The sequence below is a fragment of the Olea europaea genome, chromosome 10 (genome assembly GCF_002742605.1).
Source record: "Olea europaea var. sylvestris chromosome 10, O_europaea_v1, whole genome shotgun sequence".
Classification (NCBI taxonomy): Eukaryota; Viridiplantae; Streptophyta; class Magnoliopsida; order Lamiales; family Oleaceae; genus Olea; species Olea europaea.
The window spans coordinates 13,305,483-13,327,075 of record NC_036246.1 but is presented as its reverse complement, the minus strand read 5'-3'; the positions used below and the strand labels follow the sequence as shown (position 1 = coordinate 13,327,075).

Below are 21,593 nucleotides of genomic sequence, written 5' to 3'. Positions count from 1 at the left end.
TATTTCGATTATTTATTTGAATAATATTTATTCGATTTTTCCTTTTACTATTTCTTTAAGTAATTATCTTAATTGTTTAAGTAAAAAAATTATTATTCAATTTAATTTATTCGTTACATATTTCGTTAATTATGTATATTATTTATTTCATATTCAATTACTTTATTTCGATTATTTATTTGAATAATATTTATTCGATTTTTCGTTTTACTATTTCTTTAATTAATTATCTTAATTGGTTAGGTAAAAAAATATTATTCAATTTAATTTATTCGTTACATATTTCGTTAATTATGTATATTATTTATTTCATATTCAATTACTTTATTTCGATTATTTATTTGAATAATATTTATTCGATTTTTCGTTTTACTATTTCTTTAATTCATTATCTTAATTCTTTAAGTAAAAATAATATTATTTTTTTAAATTTATTCATTAAATATTTCGTTAATTATGTATATTATTTATTTCATATTCAATTACTTTATTTCGATTATTTATTTGAATAATAATAATAATATTTATTCGATTTCTCGTTTCACTATTTCTTTATTTAATTACTTAATTGGTTAGGTAAAAAAATATTATTCAATTTAATTTATTCTTTTAATATTTCGTTAATCATGTGTTTTATTTATTTCATATTTAATTACTCTATTTTGATTATTTATTTCAATAATATTTATTCGATTTTTCCTTTTACAATTTCTTTAATTCATTATCTTAGTTCGTTAAGTAAAAAAATATTATTTTTTTTAATTTATTCTTTAAATATTTCGTTAATTATGTATATTATTTATTTCGATTATTTATTTGAATAAAAATAATAATATTTATTCGATTTCTCGTTTCACTATTTCTTTAATTAATTATCTTAATTGGTTAGGTAAAAAAATATTATTCAATTTAATTTATTCTTTTAATATTTCGTTAATCATGTGTTTTATTTATTTCATATTTAATTACTCTATTTCGATTATTTATTTGAATAAAAATAATAATATTTATTCGATTTCTCGTTTCACTATTTCTTTAATTAATTATCTTAATTGGTTAGGTAAAAAAATATTATTCAATTTAATTTATTCTTTTAATATTTCGTTAATCATGTGTTTTATTTATTTCATATTTAATTACTCTATTTCGATTATTTATTTGAATAAAAATAATAATATTTATTCGATTTCTCGTTGCACTATTTTTTTAATTAATTATCTTAATTGGTTAGGTAAAAAAATATTATTCAATTTAATTTATTCTTTTAATATTTCGTTAATCATGTGTTTTATTTATTTCATATTTAATTACTCTATTTCGATTATTTATTTGAATAAAAATAATAATATTTATTCGATTTCTCGTTTCACTATTTCTTTAATTAATTATCTTAATTGGTTAGGTAAAAAAAAATATTATTCAATTTCATTTATTCTTTTAATATTTCGTTAATCATGTGTTTTATTTATTTCATATTTAATTACTCTATTTCGATTATTTATTTGAACAAAAATAATAATATTTATTCGATTTCTCGTTTCACTATTTCTTTAATTAATTATCTTAATTGGTTAGGTAAAAAAATATTATTCAATTTAATTTATTCTTTAAATATTTCGTTAATTATGTGTTTTATTTATTTCATATTTAATTACTCTATTTCGATTATTTATTTGAATAAAAATAATAATATTTATTCTATTTTTCGTTTCACTATTTCTTTAATTAATTATCTTAATTGATTAGGTAAAAAAAATATTATTCAACTTAATTTATTCTTTAAATATTTCGTTAATAACGTGTTTTATTTATTTCATATTTAATTACTCTATTTCGATTATTTATTTGAATAATATTTATTCGATTTTTTGTTTTACTATTTCTTTAATTCATTATCTTAATTCTTTAAGTAAAAAAATATATTATTTTTTTAAATTTATTCATTAAATATTTCGTTAATTATGTATATTATTTATTTCATATTTAATTACTTTATTTCGATTATTTATTTGAAACGTATATTTAAGTAGAAAAGAACAAAAATTAAAACTCAATTTAATTTATCTTTAAATATTTCGTTAATTTTCTTAATATATTATTTCTTTTATTTTTCATTTTATTTCTTAACACACACAACACAAAAAAAAAAAAAAAAAATATTTGACGGACCCGGATTTGGGCCGGTTAGCCGGACCCGGACCAAAATCCGGGTCCGGTGTGGTCCGGACTGGTCGGGGTCCGGATGGACCATACGGTCGTGGTCCGTAACGGACCATCTTACGGTCCGTTACGGATTGGTCCGTAACGGACCATACCGGCGGGCTCGTCGGAAACTCCATTTCCAGCGAGCTCCGCCCCCTTTTTTTCAAGATTTTAACCTCAAATTCGATATTTTCTTACATTTTAACTATAAAAACATGAATTTAACCCATATTCATATCCTAAACATTCAAACTTTAACAAATTCAAAGTAGTTATTTATAGAAAACATGTCTAACCTTCCAGAAAATGACGGTCTCCGGCGAATCCGAGGTGGCTCTGGTCTTGGTCGAAGTTGGTGAGGTCCGGGCAGTCCGTAGGCGACGTCGACGGTCGGTAGCTGATTTTTCCCTTTTTTCTTTTCTTTTTTCTCTTCTCTTCTTTCCTCTAAATGAGGGTATTTTCGACCCTACACATTTTGTTTACATTTTCTCTCTCTCTCTCTTTTTTTTTTTTTTAACAAATAACTTGGTCAAAGGCTATTATGGAAAACATACCGGGTGGGGCAGCCATTGCCCACCATTTCCTCCAAATTAGTGTATGGACTGGACTATAAATAAATGAAAAAAAATAAAAATTAGATTGATTTTGGGCTTGGACCAAAGGTCCAGTGCGGGCAAATGAATGGCTCCGCCCATGGTTCGATGTATTTCAATTCATTTTTTATGATTAGTTGAAGTACAGAAATGCTAAGACCACATCACGATACTGAACAATAGTTTATTAAGGCCTAACTTTACTACTCTAGGTACACCTACATTTGCGTTGCTTACCAATTATGAGACATATAAATAAAAACTTAATCCATCTCTTGCTTGAAATAAATCAATTCTAATAACATTACACCATCATTAACGGTAGGTTACCGCTATTTCCATTCATATTTTTTATATGTATATCCCACTCTAAGTTGATTCCTAATAAAATTTTAAAATTTTAAAAGAAATGCTATTTGCATCTATGTTATATTTCAATCTTATCCTTATTAAATTCATTTATTTAAATATTATATATCTACATGAATTTTATATATTCATCTCATTTTAAATACATCCCTAACACTATAGATTTATCAATATTTTACCAAAACATCCATTTTGAGGGCATAATTGATCGGTCAAGGGCTTTCAAATTTCAAATATAATCCCAACCCACATCAAATAGTCACATTCTTAAGACATGTTGAATATTTGCTATGGTCCCTAAAACGAAGATGAAAAAAAATAATCTAAAACTCATTAATGTCTTAATGTGTTAGGAACAAAAATCAAACAACAAAACAAGATAAAACGGTAATCCTTAATTTTTCAAATTTTTGTTCATATATTGCTATGTCTGTATTTTGCTCTAACAGGGTCTCTTCCATTGTTCACTAAATTCTTTGCCTATTGTAGTACTGAGTATTACAATACTTCAAACGATAAATGCTAAAAATAGAAAGAAGAAGAATGTTCAATTAAGCAAGTTGAATTTTACCAATTTTGTATGCTGAAGATATTGAAGACCTCTAATCTGAAAACTTTTGGCTAATATTTCAAAACTTTAGTTTAGCCACCATGGGAATTCCATAAATCTTCCCTTAAAACATTAATACTTCCTTTCAGCTAATCTTCATTAATGTACGTGAATTTGGGGCCACCCATCACCTATAATTATATTCATGTAGTTTTTCTTAATCTATTAGGATTCTAGTTAAACACAAATTCTAAAAGAATAAAATTAGATTTAGGAAAATTTAATGAAAATAAAAATTGGTGGATCATTTTAGAGTTATGTATTTTTATTTAATTCTGTTTATGTCCATTTAAGTAAATTTACATAGGATTTAAAATATAATAAAAAATTATTTTTAAAAATAGATGTATATATAAAAAGTGTGGATGGAAATAGAGTGTACCCTAACGGAATCTAATTATCTACACGAGTAACATGATGAAAAAAATATGATAAAGATAATGGGAAGATTACTTTCAAACACACCATATTCTTATTCTTCTCATATTGAGCAACTGATGGCTTCATAGTTGCTTCATAAACGCAACCACATTGTTCCATATAAGGATTGGCCATGGTTTTTGGAGGGTAGTTATCAATCTTATCCCTCAAACATTAACATCTTCCAAATTCTTAAAACCACTTTGCTCACACAACTATTACATTTAAAGCCTGAACCAAAACTTACCATCTAAGCCCTATTTGTTTTCAATTGTTTGAGGGCAAAAATGCATTTTTCTGACCGTTTTCCTGCCAGCACATGGGACCCATGTGAGTCATGTAAGAGAAAAAGTAAAAAATCATAGCTTACAATGTTGCAACGGTCCGAAAATGCATTAAAATTGGACAAAAAATTGGAAACAAATAGGAGCTAAATTTTGTTACCTATTTTAAGCCTCTTCTTTGGCTCCTTGTAACCTAAAACATATCATAGGCTACTCCCTGACATGTTTTGGAACCGATGAAGTTAGAGTTGGATTCGGGGCAGGGTGGGACCACCCCATGGGCAATTTCCTGCCCCATACCCACCTGTTACCGTTTAGGGCAGGGCAGGATTGCCGCATTTACGTACTTATTTAATTTTTTTTCATATTTTAATAATTCATTTTATTGCATCGAGACAATAATATAGTTATTAATTTTTTTAATTAATTAATTTATTTTTAAATTATTCGAATATATTTGATAAACTAATTTTTTATTGGTCATCATATTCCTTAGATAATCTTAGTTATCATCTCCTATTAGAACTAATGAAATTTCGTCGAATTTCATTTAAAGTATTGAATTCTTCAAATAAAAATATTAAACGAGGTAGGGCCTCTGTTACCTGTACCAATCCCATACATTACTTGAATATTTGATTAAACTAGTAATCCCCACCTCGTTCCAGGTCGGGTCCCGCAGATATTGGGTATGAAGGGTTTTTTTTTTTTTTGCCATCTCTAGATGAAGTGTCAATTTTTTATGGCTCCACATCTTTGTCACTTAATAGAGGAGTCGTGTGTGTGTGTGTGTGTGTTTTTTTTTTTTTTTTTTTTTTTTTTTGTTTCTCTCTTCGTTTTTTTTTTTTTTGGGGTCCCTTGTGGAATCAATGGACAGTAGATTTTTGGAGTGACTCTGGGTAGGGTTTTCGTGGGAGTCTAAGAGATAAAAGCATGTTTAGAGGACATGAGTGATTATAGCATGAGAGATAAGGCATGTTTGGAGGCATGATTATAGCACGTGCAATGATTAATCTTGATGAATAAAGCAAGTTTTGGGATGCATATTTAGTGCATAAACTAAAGTATTTTGGGAACAAATTTTGATGAAAAGTAAAATTTGGATATGTTTTTTTTAAAAGATGTATTGGGGGAAATTTTCTCTTATTGTAATTGCACATATCTACATGTTCCCATTCCCTTGAGATATTACATCGTATTTTGCATGTATTTAATCTTTCACGATTCAAAAAAGAATCATTTATAGGATTGGTTTCTCAATTGGCTTTTCAATAGTGTTCTGTCAGAATCCCTTTTCGACTCTGCACCATCGATTCCAATTTTTCCGATCTTTTAAAGAAAAAACATTCAATTAAAATCAATAATTCAAAAAAATTTATGCAAAATGTTACCTAATGTAAGTTTCTATTTTAATTAAGCGTATTTTTGTCTCTTCATTTATTTATGATATTATATTTGTAAATATTTTTGCAAATTGTGCTTTTCAATCATTCTGCAAAATGTTGTATGTAAAATTTAAATTTATAAAACGCTACATGAAGTACAATTAAACCCTTATAAAACATTGTATGAGAAGTGTAATCACAGCCTTATATGTGTATTTTGTAAATTTCCATATTAATTTGACATTAGTTCTAACCACAATCAACAAAGTTCGATTATTGAACGTGAGACCTACCACTCGATTGACATTAAATTAATCAGTTTTTGTTAAAGAATAAAAAACCGATAACCGAATTAAAATATTTAAAATAGCTGTAGTGACAAAAAAAAAACCTACTTAAAAGTAATCCTTTTTTTAATCTCAGCCAAACACGCTATTAACACTTCTGCTATTAAATTTCTAAGTTAGCATTAAAATTGAATGAGAAAAAAATGGGACAGGAAAAATATCTAACACCGGAAAATTAAAATTCAATTCACCCCGTAAAAACAGGCAATAGAGTTGATATTTGAAGAAGGTAGACAATTTGATTTCCAAAAGTCCCAAGAATGGCAAGAGTTAAATCTTACATACTTTATTACAAGGAAACTGTATTTATCAAAACACGAGCGATGGAAGGAGTGGCTGGAAAACACAGAGCAAAAGCATAACATATAATCCAATTGAAAACATTGTGTCTTCTAATGCTCCTATCTGTTTGTTTATCAAGCTGGCACCCGCCCATGAACTTAATCGGTTTTGCCAGTATAAGCCCCACGAACGAACAAGTCATCATAAGAAAGTTGCTAAATTATCTAATCTGTGTAGGAGAACACAGTAAGCCAGATGCGTCAGATCCTACCTCTGCAAGGTCACAAACAGTGCAAAGCTGCCCTTGTTGGGATGGAACAAAATGTGAACTGCAGTATGGGCAAGTTACGTCCTTTTGGCCCCGGTATATTGGGACATAGGTGGCTCCACACACCACGAAAGGATTTCTAAAGTCATAATTCAGTTGGGTGGCATCCCTCATATTCTTCTCGGCCGCCTGTAGAATCTGGCGGGCCAATTTTGCTTGGTTTTCAGCTGTTGGATTGGTTTCCAGGAGTCGCCTAGCAAAGGTGGCTGCAGTGCTTAGATTCTGTGCTTTGTAGCAAACAGTCATTGCATTCAACAATGCTAGTCTCAAGTGTGGAGTCTGGAGTTTACAGTGGGTAAAATATGCAGCCAGTTCCTGTTGACGAACCGGATTGTCCTTTAGTTCCCTTCTCTTAAGTTCCATCTGTAAACCCAGAACATACTCCTTTACAATTATAATCAGCTCCTTAACTTCATCCACTTCCCTTCTTGTTTCAACCACGTTCAAGGGAACTGTGTGAAGAATCGCCAGGAAATGTCGAAGTGCTTCAGAAAATTTCCCAGCAGTTGTTGCCTTGTAACCAGCCTTGAGCTTCTCTTCCAATTGAGAAAAATTAAACACGAGTGCAGGTGGGTCCCGCACATTGGGACTTGCTGACTCGCTCCAACCCCTCTCAACTGCCACAGAGATCACTGGGGCCGATGGGAAGGAACGCAAATAAGTGTGACTGCCCATGTGAACATCAAGAAATAATGACTTCAAAGGAGAGAAGTTTCTTATCCCTAATTGTCTGCTCAATAATCGCATAGCTGTGTCAAAGTTGCCAGCAGCTGCATGTTCAGCAGCAAGTGACGATTTCTGCACCCAAATCTGACTTACCGGCATTCCTGGAGTGGGAGTGACAAATACAGAAGAACGAGCAGTTGTAGCAGTCTTAGGTGTTTCGGGAGGCAAATCCAGATCCTCAAGCTCCCATCCTGCCTCCTCATTATCTTCCTGCACATTTTCGTCCTCCAGTACCATACTAATATCTCCATTCTGCAAGTTCTCGACCTCACCAATATCCAAAGCCTCACCCCAGTCAGCATCTGCAGCCTCTTCATAACCCTCGTGTGCATCTCTGCCTGTTTCATCAAGACCGCCCTCGAAAATCCCTTTACTGACCATCAACAAAGGCCAGTCTCCAGCACACAAGACAGGAGTTGGGGGTATCAAAAGAGAAGCTTTCTTCCCCTGGGGCAAAGAAGGAACATTATTTCCCAGTTCAGCAGCTAGAAGCTCAGCAGTATCATGAAGCCCATGGACTGAGGCTGTGAGGTATGCAAGGGGCAAATGACCAGCATTCTCCAAAATTTTAACACGCTCACGGACATCACCAAGGTACAAAGCGTCATGAAACTGGCCCATCACATCATTTTTTACCTCGGCGATTTTCATCATTTTTGATAATTTGTCCAAATTTCCAGTTATCAGATAATGGAAGGATAGCCTCTCGAAGTTCTTGGTTCTCTGGTAAGCATACTCTACAATCCCAGTATTACCCTGACGAAGTGCCTCAACCCCTAGTCTATACCAGTGATCTTTCTCATCAATCTTTTTAGCAGATTCAAGTGCTTTCTCGATGTTCCCACTTTCAAGTGCCAAGCTGAAGCGAGTCTTATCATCCTTCACAAAATAAAGGGCAACTTGTGGAAAGCCCTTCTGCTGCAGATAAGCAATCATGGCATTCCCACAGAGTTCTGAATTTCTAATCATGTTCATAACCTGGTCGTATCTCTTCCTCAGCAGGGATAGCTTGAAAACATATTCAGTCGAATCGATAATGATGGGACGGTTTTTTCCATCTCGGTCCAAGCAAAATATTGTGTTGCCATAGATTTTCGTGATGTACACCGGGATATCCATCGTCTTGATTACTCCACTGTCGCCATTAGGAAGGCAGTACTTAATGTGTGTGAGTGTTGTATAAATGAAGACGCCATTGTCATCCCATGCTCCACTCTTGACGCGAATTGTCTCGTGAAGGGTGCAGCGGTGTGTAAGCTTCTTATCAGCAATGACTATCGAATGTTTACTCAGCAAAGCAACACTCTCCATATCCTGTGACCAAACAACATACCTAACAAAAGAAGTTTGAAGATCCCCAAGAACAATCCGCTGTTGGAGGTCAAAAAGGACTACTCTGTCCTCAGCCCTACATAGCAAGTTTCCAGTGCCTGCATAAAATATCGCATCAGTAGCAAGAGGAAGAACACTCTTCTTGACAATCTCATTTTTCAGGTTCTTAACTAAGACTTGGTTGCTACTCCTCTCGAGTACAGCAAACCTGTTTCGAGCAACAAACAGGGCTGATACCCCACTACCTCTTTTTGCCTCTTGAATTGTATCACCTCTACCATAGCTTTCTTTAGGTACAATATAGAGTTCATATGATCCCCCATCCATGTCTGAGCAGACCAAAACAGCATTCTCAGTGGGGCTGTATGAAAGATTTCGAGGCCCTTGATTCAAACTATTAGAACCAGGCCGACGAATTGGAATCAACTGAGTGTCTTTCTGAATGGAATACTCGTAAACACGCAAAAATCGGTCTTTGATATAAAACAGAGAATCACCGCTAACAGAGAAAGCAGGACGCTCTCTCTCCAACTTGAACACTATCATGCCACTGTCGTGACCAGCCGCTAGGAGATTCATCTCAGGATGAGCTGAAAGGATCCAGAACCTATCGTGCTCCCTGCGAAAAGTCTGCAGACCAGTTCTTTTAGTAGCATCCCAAATTCGAATACTTTTATCTTCTGAATTTGACACAATGATATCCTGTCTTGCATGGAATGAAACACATGACACATTATTCAGGTGCCCACTCAAAGTGTCCACTTCCCAAGCTTTTGTATCTGAGAACAGATAAATCAGTTAGGAAAAAATTCAATACTCAAAAACTAGAAGTTCTCCAAAAAGAATCTCCCTAAAGGCAGTTCACATTCTCAACGGTTTGATCCAAGTGTGGGAAACAAAAATCAATAAAAGAAATCTCCCATGCGAATGGTATATTCCTAATAGATAAATATGATGTTAAATTAACCTCCAGTCTATTTAAAATTAGCTTAATTGACTGCAACTTCAGCTAATTTCATCAACTAATTATAAAAGTTCCCTATTTATCATCCTATCATTTTCATTAAATTGCATGCAAAAGTTATGAGTGCATTAAATTGAAATATAAATATTCTCCCGGGCAAACTTCTGGTCAACACGAAACTTACAAGAACAAATATGGAATAACAGTAACGAAGTCGTAAAATACAACAAACAACAAGACATTTGACCGAAAATGCGGGCATGGGTGGTCAATATCATTACGGAAAACCAAAAGAAAGGATTCTGTAATGATCATAACTAAAGGAGAGATAATTGCCATCGATACTTAGTGCCAAACTGTCGAAATAAAGGGGTTTTCTATCATTGGAATTCCTAATTACATAAAAAATAACAGCTCATTTATTATTTCCTATTTCTTCAACTCATTTATGGAAAAATTATATTGCTGAAGAAAAAGTGACTTGAGAGCAAAAGAAGTAAAAGATCAAGCAGGAAACTGCCTCGAGGCAAACATAATCAAAGGTCAAGCTGTATATAGGATATACCATTCATGCGCCAGATTTTCACTTGACGGTCATCTGCTCCAGAGACAATCAAGGGCAGTGTTGGATGAAATGAAACCCAGTTAACCCCTCGATCATGGCCTTCTAGAACGTACTTCACAACAGCATCAACCCCACCAAAGAAATCTGTGTTCATCTGACTTAATCGCAGGATGTCATCACCAGGAGAAACAGTTTTCTTCCTCAATGCACCAATATCCCAAACACGAACAGTCTGATCCAAAGAGGCTGAAACGACCAAATCTTCTTTCGGATGAAAGGAGGCACACATCACATAATGATTGTGCCCCGTCAGAACAGAAATGCAAGTGCGTGATTGCCAATTCCATATCCTGATTGTCTGATCGTCACTAGCACTGACAATCCAGGGATACTCATGGTGAAATTGAACAGTTCGGATATAGTCAAGATGCCCAAGAAGAGTAAACAAACAACTATGCAACTTGTAATTCCAAACCATGATCTTATAATCATCTCCTGCAAAAACCAGTATCTATATGAACTCAGAAAACATATACTTAATGATCAATCCAAAGGGAAAAAAATTTGTGTCAAAGCAATCTCACAGAACATAGCTGATCCAATTTGATGAGTGAAAAATCTTTTCGTTTGACATTTCAATTATAATCAAGCGGAAGTTGAAGAAACTAAATAGACCATTTCCTCGATTCAATTTGTTTAAGCTCCCACCAGTTCATAGTTACATAAAAAAAAAAGATCAAATTTTGCCCAGTTTTGAATACAATATCGCACTCATCAATGTTTTAGGGGTCTAGATTTGCCATTCCAGCTTGATGAAGAAAATCCATTCATAAGGTTTGAATCCAGCACTGCATTCTATAGCAACCTAACAACAAAAAATAATCAGCTCCACTAAAAACAAGATTCCAACACATTTCACCCATTCTTAGATCACTACTACAATAAAAGCCCAAAATTGATATATAAGTTAGAAAACCGTCATGTATAAATTTTTCTTATCTACATTTAGGGCATACTTTACATAATCAACTAAAGAATCATATAAAATTGTGCAGTTTGATCCCAAATCTCATAGCTCAACAATACATTGGTCATCCAACTTCAAACAGTAATAGTGTGCAATAGCACATCCTTCCAAGTTCCAAATAAAATGGGAAAAACTTCATTGCTTTAAAGGAATTCAAATGCACATTGTCAGGTCTCTTGGTAAATGGAAAATAAATAATACTTGCAACCCAACCAGAAGGTAATCAGTTTATATGCTCACATTATTGGCCCACGAAGTAGATTACAAATACATGCAATCAAGCGCCAGAATTCGGATCAAGATCACAAAGTTCAAGGATCAAACATCAAATGTCAACCCAAACCAGCAGATCCAGATTAGTAAACATCCTAAACAAAAGCACTCAATGACACAATCAAGCAGAGAAAAAGTTGCCAGAAATAAATTTGCGAAACTCGATAAATTAAATACAAATTAAACCTCCAGATACAAAAAGGGGTTGGGACTTATGAAAATGAACTCCACGGACGGGTCCAACGTGCTTGTCAAATCGATCGACGAGAGTGCCCATACGATAATCCCACAACTGAATCACACCGTTGTGTAAACTCGCCAAGATCCATGGCCTCTTGCTGTGAAAACTCAATCCCTTCACTCTATTGCTCTTCGTCTCAAACTTGGTCAACATTCCTCCCAATTATTATCCTTCACACAAAACCACTGGGATCTAAATTTTCGAAAAAAAATTGGAAAGACCTAAGGGAGATTCATTTTTACCTGCTCCGATCAAGATCTATGCAAAATTGGGCATTTCAGTTATGGGATCGAACTTGGGTGTAGCCGGGGGCGGGGCTGTAGATCAAGAAGTGAATAGAAATAGAGTGACGGTGCTATGCTTTCTTTCTGTCTCTGCTGGTTGATCTACTTGCATCCTATCCTACCGTGAAGACGTCCGATATTACGAATTTGGGGAGTATTTAACCAACCGTTTTTATTTATTATTATTATTTTTTTATTTTTTATTTTTTTATTTTTTTTTTAAACCAACGTTTTGAAAACCGACACTGTCATTAACAGGAGAAACTAAAAGGTCAAGGGTCGAACGTTCGAATACAGGTTGAACTGGAGTCAACCCAAAAATTTAAATAATTAAATATTAATTTATATATAAATTTAGTGCATGTTTGCAAGAGTTTTGATAATTGATTTTTTGACCATCAAAGATAAAGTGAGTCCTACTTGTAAGAGAAGAATTCAAAGATGACGGTTGAAATAGTAAAATAACGGTAAAAAAATTAATGGCATTTAAACTGTACCAAACAAGCTCTTATAAATATAATTAAAACTTTATTAATATTTTAATTCTAAAATCTATTAGTTAATCAATAAAACTTGAGAGTTGAGACACAATTAAGTTATCAATAAATGGGTCTAAAGTTACTTTCAAATGCATAAAAAGCCCACAAACTAAAGTCCAAACATATATTCTTGGGCTGCCTCATTTCTCTTCGTTTTTTGGTAAAGTCCCGTTTTCTTCTTCTTCCCATTATTGACATCTACTATCGACGTCTACTTTTATTTCTCACGTTGTCATGCATACAAATTCTTTTGTGTGTGTGTGTGTGTATGTGTGTGTATATATATACATATTATGCCTTTCCTTTTCTATTTTCATTGTGTATTTATATATTTTCATATTTTGTAAAATTTAGTTTGGATTTTAAATATTTGAAATAAAATGAAGTATAAAGGTTTCGCGGTTGAGATGGTAGGAAACTAGTGACTACTGACCTAGGAGACGGAAGCTTTGTTATCTAGTAAAGTCCCGTTTTCTTCTTCTTCCCATTATTGACATCTACTATCGACGTCTACTTTTATTTCTCACGTTGTCATGCATACAAATTCTTTTGTGTGTGTGTGTGTATGTGTGTGTATATATATACATATTATGCCTTTCCTTTTCTATTTTCATTGTGTATTTATATATTTTCATATTTTGTAAAATTTAGTTTGGATTTTAAATATTTGGAATAAAATGAAGTATAAAGGTTTCGCGGTTGAGATGGTAGGAAACTAGTGACTACTGACCTAGGAGACGGAAGCTTTGTTATCTACTTCACCATTTATTTATTTATTTATTTTTGGACAAATATGAATCTTTAAACCTACTTTAGGTTCACGGGTTCCGATTGAATAGGAGGGTTCACCGAATTTTTTGCCGGTTTCTTTTCGTTCGGTTTTTTCTCTATAACCAAACCGAATTTCTGCTTTGTTCATGATTTTTTCGAGCAAACCGGCTGGTCCGGTCCGATTGTCAAAACACAGTTTTTAACTATTTATAAGATGGATTTTATTTGACAATCTCCTACATTTGAATGTCAAAAATAACTTTTTTTTATTGGTAAAGACTTTATTTATCCAATGAGAACTGAAAGATGGAAAATTTGAAAAGAATTCTTGGGATGAAAAATAGATACGTCTTCTATAATAACTTAGAGAAATTTGCACTTTTCATTCTCAATGTTTATAAAATGTAACAAATTTATCCCAACCTTTTTTGACATAATTTATCCACAACAGTTAACTATGTAGAAAAACTGAGTTAAATGTTTGATTAGCCATTGAACTCTGGTACATGTCATGGTTTACTCACTATCATTTGAAACTTATCCCACTGGCCATTTAACTTTATTTCGTCCAACTCCATTAGCCACCGGATGAAAACGTTAGTGAACTTGTACACGTGGCTGATGATAATTTGACATGACAGTTAAATTGTTAATGAGTGCTAGGTAAAAACCAAATAAGCAATGCCAAACACGACTTTAGCTTCCAATAAACTAGAACTTTCAAAATTGTTATTTATTCCCAACCCAAAAAATACTTCTCCTTCAACCCATTTTTATCCTTAACCCCCAATCGGTACTTCCCCATACTTGAAGGCCCCAGAAGCATGAATCAGTTCAAGTGTTGAATCGAAGAAGGTTTGCACATGGAGGGACCACTCGAAGGTAATTGAAAATCAATAATTTACATTATTTCCATGAATGTAGCAACAAGAACAAGACAAATGATGGCTGCTGCTGTTCAAATTTAGATTAAGTATTAGAATTATGATTTTTTGTATCTTCCTCTGTGTTTTCATGAATATAGACAAAGAGGCCTAGTACTTAATGCTTTATAAATATGTTAATTTTTTGTATCTTCCTCTGTAGTTTGACAAGTTCCAAGATTTCAACTCCATTTAGAAAAGATCTTTCATTACTTGGATCATTTGGAGGCCCAATACTGATTTTCATAAAACCAAAATCTAAATATGTTAATTTGGCTGCTGTTCAAACTATGACAGAAGATCTAAATGTGTATAATCTAGCTACTATTGCTGCAAATATGTATAATCTGAATGAAGTTTTTCGTATCATGGCAGCATTATTTGATATAAAAAATTATGAAGACACACACATGATCTACAAATATGTATAATCTGTTGCTCGGAATACTTATGAAGACACACATATGAAAATAAATTCATTTGATTGCATGACATAAGCCTTTGCCTCCATTCCTGTGTTCACAATATTTTTTTTCCATATATGTGTAATTAGAATTTCCTAATTGCCTGTAGCATAATATTGTGACAGTGCCGAAGGTGACTCAGATTTCGTTGATTCTGAGAGCAATTTGGATGATGAAGATAATAAACTGTATGAGCAAAATGTGACTGATGGTATCGAAATGGGTTTGGATGGCCATGATCAAGTTCAAGATGAACAGGAAGAGGGAAACGATATGGAAGTAGATGACTTGGAATAGCTAACGGAAAAGTTATTATCATAATGCTCATCAGATGACGAAAGTGGGTTTCAATTTCCTCAATTTTCTGCCGAGACTGATATGAAAAACCTACTGTTTGAGGTAGGGCATATTTTTAGCTAAGCTGTCGAGTTTAGAGAGGTGTTTAGAACTTATGGTGCATTGAATGGGTATAGTGTACAGTTTACGGCAAACAAAGAGAGACGAGTACAGGGTGTGTGCAAAATTGGGAGTAAATTGAGGATATACGATTCCTTATTTAACGACACTGACACATTGCAGGTGAAATCATACATATTAGACCATACATATAGTTGGGATCAATTTAATAGACACTACAACTACAAGTTCCTGACACATTGTTACCTTGAGCAGTTCAAAGCGAACCCTGACTGAAGAACGGAGCTCATTTTAGTGACAGTTAAGAAGGACCTACGTACAAACATAAGTAGAAATGTTGCATGGAAGATGAAAAGGTTTGCTAGAGAAGTATTAGTCAGGACTATGCAAGACCAGTGCGAACGATTGAGGTCTTATGCAGTCGAGGTACTCCGAACAAATGTTGGTTTTACTGTTATCATAGCTTTGCAACATCAAGTGTTTTAGGGTATGTATATATGCTTTAATGGTTGTAAGATGGGCTTTAGAAATGGTTGAAGAAGGGTGGTTGGCGTTGATGGTTGCCACTTATGAGGTTGCTTTGGAAGAATTTTACTGACTGCATTTGGCCCAGATGGTAACGATTGTATTTACCCTGTTTCTTACGTGGTTGTTCAGAAAGAAAACACACCAACTTGGTGATGGTTTCTAAATTATCTTGTCGAGGATATTGAAATTGAAAATGGCAGAGGATGGATCTTGGTGACAGATAGGCAAAAAGGTCTGCAAAATGTGATAAATGAGTTGTTTCCTGAGGCCGAGCATAGATTTTGTGTACAACACATAAATTTTTTCAATGCAGGTTTTAAGGGAAAGACTTTAAAAAATTATCTTTGGCAGGCTATAAAGTCAACCACTATACCTGACTATAAACATTGAATGCAACAAATTTTGAACATCGGTGAGAACGCATATAAATGGCTAATGGAGAGGCATCCACAAGAATGGAGTAGATCACACTTCTCTCTCCATGCAAAGAGTGATATATTATTGAATAACATATGCGAAGTGTTCAACAAGACCTTGAGGAGTGATAGGGAGAAGATGATTATGACGATGCTCACTTCAGTTCAATTGATCTTCATGATAAGAATTAGAAAGCGTCGAGACACAATGATGAAGCACAATGTTAGGTTGTGTCCAAACATTAGAAAGAAGCTTAACAAAAACGCTGATCGCTCATGTGAATGCACATTGCACTTATCTGGAAAGCCGAAATGGCAAGTAGATTATAACTACGACACATATGTTGTTGATATACTAGAACAGAGTTGTGCGTGTAGAGAGTGAGAGCTTACAGGCACACCATACATGCATGCAGTTTCAGTGATAAGAAAATGTAGGAATGATCCAGAAGAATATGTTGACAATTGCTATTTAATTGAAACATATCTGAGGTGCTATGATAACATCCTTAACCCAATTAACGGGATAAGATTATGGCCGGAGTTGGACATGGCTGCTATCATACCTCCGTCATAGGTTGTTCCGCGCAAAGGAAAGAGGCCAAAAAATAGGAGGAAGAGGGCAAATGACGATGTGATAGTACATTCACAAGATAAAACATATATGAGAAAAAATGAAGATTGAAGATGACTTGTTTAGAATGTGGACTGCGTGACCACAATAAGCGATGCCATTCCAGGCCAAATGCTCCATCGGATGTGAGTACCACTACTCTCTCTACTTACTCATTTCAAACGAAATATAACAGTATGTGACTATATTTTCGTTTCCACAGGATTGGTTTAAAGGCGACTTGGAACCTATTGAAACATAGTGCAACACATACGTGAATGAAAGAGTACATGAAAGACTATTCATGATATAAAGTAGTATTTGTTTTGAGAGGGTAGCATTTAATATAGTTAAACATTTCAAGTGCAATGATAGGGTAAAATTGTTGCCATTGGTAGAAAGGGTTCATCTTCAGCAAATAACACCACACAACAAAGTTCTTTCTATTTTATGCCTACACCAAAGGTTGCACATGAGGCGAGAAGGGATCGTATTGCACCCAGTCCAGTAGTGACGATGCCTATCAGTGATCAACATGAAGCTGGTTAGCCTGTAGAGGATAATGTGCCAACTGGGGAAGTAGACTTGGAATAGATGGTTGACAAGAACTGTGGGAGGCACGGAAAAAATATGACAAGAACCAAAAGTGATAGTAATCTATAAATTTCTTTTGAACAACAAAGATGACAAGAACCAAAAGTCTTTTAAGCATGATTTCCAATTTTGGCATGTTTTCACTGGGATATGTACCGCTATTTTGATAGTTATGTTAACATGCTGTGTTAGACTATTTTGCTATGCCTCTGATTTTATCTTAGACTATTTGATGTATGTTTGGAGACATCGATTTCTATGGATTATGTCGCGTTATTTGTTAATGCAGTTCAGCTTGTTTAGGATTATTTGTTCATTCAATGCTAGAATTTACTTGATTATGTTAAGTTTGTGGAATTGGTGGAATCACGGGTTTTCAAAACTCAAGCTAACGGGAATGGTGGTTTTGCAGGACTTAGGGTATAAGGATATGTTTTCATCATTGAGATTAAAATGCCTGCTAGAATGTCAACTTTTAGTGGCATATATGTCCAACATTATAAAATTCGACTATGGATACGAATCTTTAAATTTTGGCCATTTCTCACAATTTACACAAAATACGATTTGCATCGCAGGTTAAATTCCTGCTTTAATTTGCATTTCCACTACAAGAAAAAATAGTAAAGCTCATCCCAGATAAAAAGGTCGATGAATTCTTGATCTTTAAATAAATATCACCACCGTCGGCAAGCCCAACATACGTCAGCCTGTTTGCCATTCTCACAAGCAATTCTACAACTTCAATTGCAACTCTACATGTATAACACATTAAATAAGAAATGATATACCACCGAATGAGGAGAAAAGTTTAATCTGTCTCCAACTTGATAAAATACGTAAAAAAAAATGGTACATATTGTCAATTCAGCAAACCAAAATGTGCAAGTCAATATAGAAAAACAACTGAGAATGATTGCGCAAGCCTAATTCTATGCAGAAATATAATGATACTCATATCACAACTTTATTAATATAGAGATGAAAGATCAATATAGACAAGTTTAAGCAAAAATGTCTCTAGCAAAGTCATTTTCTAATGAGCTCAACACAAAGTCATTCCCTATTAAGCTTAAGATAGTCACTGAATAGAATATAAAATACAGTTCATATTACAAATTAAGCAAAAATGTCACTTGATATTCAGCATACAAGTTTCCCAGTTGGCATCTTTGAATGTATGCCCACTTAAAGGATTAATGCACGCCCACATTCCATGTGGCCAACAACATACACCAAACATAATTTAAATCGAAGTTGGTGCCTACTACACAAACATAAAAATGACAAACACACCTTATATAGATCATTTTCCCTTACGCATAGTTATGTTCAATGATATCTTCATGTCTTTTTCTTTAGTTATTTGAGCAAATGTCTTGAACATGGATGACAAATCTTCTCCTTAAAATTGCATCGGTTTTGCCCTCGATGACGAATCATCATTCCAATAAAAAATTCCACAATCTCTTGTGTAACATAAGAACAGTTATAATATGTTTCTAGTATTCTTCTCGACCTCCATACATTTCATGAACCTCGACCCACAATCTAGACATCGTTGCTTCAATGGGCAATCTGAAAATTGGTGTCGGTGCTTCTTACAACAATAACAAATGTCCTTGTTCTTCCCTGTCATTGTAATCTTCTTCTGGACATTATTTCAATAACAAGTTTCCTACGCTATGAATTCAATAACAAGTTTTCTACGCTATATACATAAATATAAACTAAAAACATGTGGCTAAGTTCACTGGTACATCTCTCTGTAATCTACATAGATGGATATTAAATTTTTTTTTAAACAACAATTTATGCGTGACGAATTACGTCGACAAGTAAGTACATTTTTTTCCCCGCATTGTATCATGAACTTCTGTAAAAAGATTGGACAAATTGATTACGCTCAAATCTATTGTCGATAACTTACCCAAACAACTTATGTAATAGCATCTTCTTTGATGGGTTCTGGCGATGGTAGATGTGGGTCGAATTTTTGAGCCACAAATCGCTAGTTCACCTAGGGTTTGCCCTTTAGAATTGGGTATTTCCTTCCAACTGCAAAGAAAAGAATTCATGAGGAGAAGAAGGGTTCAATGTTTGTAAAGCATGTTATACTTTTTTCATTTGAAGCTAAAGTCGTGTTTGGCATTGCTTATTTGGTCTTTACGTGACTCTCATTAACAATTTAACGTGCCATGTTAAATTACCATTCACCACGTGTGCAAATTCACTAACGTTTTTATCCGGTGGCCAATGAAGACAGAGTGAAGTTGAATAACCAATGGGCTAAGTTTCAAAGGACAGAGTAAACCATGATATATATTAATATTCAATGGCTAATCAAACATTTAATTCAAAAAAACTTGTCACTCCTTCCATTTTGGTCATTGTATGATAGATTTACCCTCGTCTTTAAATTAATAAAATGAAATAGTAAAAATAAGAAAATGAAATCCCATAGTTTTTTTTAAAACATAAATAAATTCTACTTAAAATAATTAAATTCATATTAACACACAAAAATGAATGAGACGAGGTCACTCATCCACCCACCCAAACCCCCGCCTCACCCGTGGTCAAACACCTGATTCACAAATGTTGGCGACGATGAGACAACCATTTTAGAAAATTAGTCTGATCGAACAAAGAAATAAAAATATATTTTTCCCAAACCCACCCACCACCCATTGAAGTTAGATCACCATCTATAGTGGGCAATTCATCGATCCTCCAACATCTGTTTGCAATAATTAATTTTAGAAAAAGGTTTAAGATTTCCGGAACCAAATATCTATGGTCTATGCTGTGATTTGATTATTCTAGATATAGGGTGGAGGTTGGTGGGGGTGCCAATTTTAGTGGTGGTTTTGCCGTGGGAAGTGATAGGTAGGTTTGGAAAAAATATATTTTTTTATTTTTTAGATTTTCCTAAAATTATTTTTTTAAGATGGTGGTGGTGTGGTGATGTCTTCTGTGTGAATGCATTTATGGATGGGAGGGGGGAGGCAAGGTGGTGCGGGGATTGGTAAACTTGATTGGCAAAGATGAAATGCTTATTTTTTTCTAATTTTTGTGTGTGTTAATATGTATTTAATTATTTTAAATAGGATTTATTTATACTTTTTGAAAAATTATGGCACTCCCTTCAAATTTTTCTTTATTTCATTTTTAAGTTGATTTCATTTATTTTTATTTGTTTTAAGATAATGACAAATCTATCACTTTAATGTTCAAACCAGAGGGATGATGATTTTTGCTACATAAATGATAGGTTAGGAATGGATTATGCTAAAAAGGATTGAGGACGAAAAATTTAAATTGCTCGTTAACTTATTATAGGGAATTATTGATGTAATTTTTGTTTGAGAGAGATTACTTGAAGAAAAAAATAATATTTTTGGAAATTGTATAGGTAAAAAGTTGGAAAAAAAAATGGGCAACTTACAAAAATACCCTTAAAATTTGAGGTGTTTTGAAAAATCATATGAAAAATTTTTTAGAACTAAAAAATATTTTCTAAAATGAAAAAGTGACACAATGTCACTTTTGTTATAAAAATTGTCACTCTTTTAGAAAAATTGACACAAACGCTTGAAAAGTGACAAAATTTAAAAAATGTGACACAAACTCAGAAAAATGACAAAAACAAAAATAGCACAATCCATTTTTGCAGCACCAATAATCATATTCTTAACATAATCAATATATCCAGAACAATCCACATGAGCGTAGTGGCGGTTCCTAACATAATCAGCATGTCCAAGACAATTCAAATGCCGATTATGTTAGGAAAATATAACGTGAAAATTAAAAAAAGTATCAAAATTTTTTAAAAAGTGACACAAATAAAAAAAAAAAACACAGATTAAAAAAAGTGACAGAAAATAAAAAAGTGACAAACAGTCAAAAAAGTGAAGTAAATTAGAAAAAAAAAAGTGACAATATTAAAAAGTGACACAATGTCACTTTTAAAGTTGAGTATCACTTTATTTCATTAAAAATGACATACAACATCACTTTTATTAAAAAGTGATGCTTGTTAAAAAAAAAAAAAAAAAAAAAGGGGAAAAAAATTAGAAAAAAAGACTGAAAA

The 21,593-nt window shown here is 33.2% G+C and overlaps 1 protein-coding gene and 1 long non-coding RNA gene across 4 annotated transcripts; both read right to left on the bottom strand.

Annotated features, from left to right (window-relative positions):
• Positions 1 to 6,370: 6,370 nt before the first annotated feature.
• LOC111401301 (coatomer subunit alpha-1-like) lies at positions 6,371 to 12,370 on the bottom strand. Of its 3 annotated transcripts, none has more exons than XM_023028981.1 (4): positions 12,191 to 12,370; positions 11,894 to 12,118; positions 10,408 to 10,902; positions 6,371 to 9,657 (listed from the first exon to the last, which is right to left on the bottom strand). In XM_023028981.1, exons 2-4 carry the CDS (start codon positions 12,099 to 12,101, stop codon positions 6,713 to 6,715), a joined length of 3,648 nt encoding a protein of 1,215 aa, XP_022884749.1. In that variant the 5' UTR covers positions 12,102 to 12,118; positions 12,191 to 12,370; the 3' UTR covers positions 6,371 to 6,712. The 3 variants fall into 3 exon arrangements, with proteins under 3 accessions (XP_022884749.1, XP_022884750.1, XP_022884751.1); XM_023028982.1 differs by lacking the exon at positions 12,191 to 12,370 and adding an exon at positions 11,179 to 11,272 and having other exon boundaries at positions 11,894 to 12,017; XM_023028983.1 differs by lacking the exon at positions 11,894 to 12,118.
• Positions 12,371 to 18,563: 6,193 nt separating this feature from the next.
• Positions 18,564 to 19,565, bottom strand: LOC111401300. Its single transcript, XR_002703977.1, has 2 exons — positions 19,428 to 19,565; positions 18,564 to 19,129 (listed from the first exon to the last, which is right to left on the bottom strand). It is a non-coding gene; the product is annotated as an uncharacterized LOC111401300 (long non-coding RNA).
• Positions 19,566 to 21,593: the final 2,028 nt, after the last annotated feature.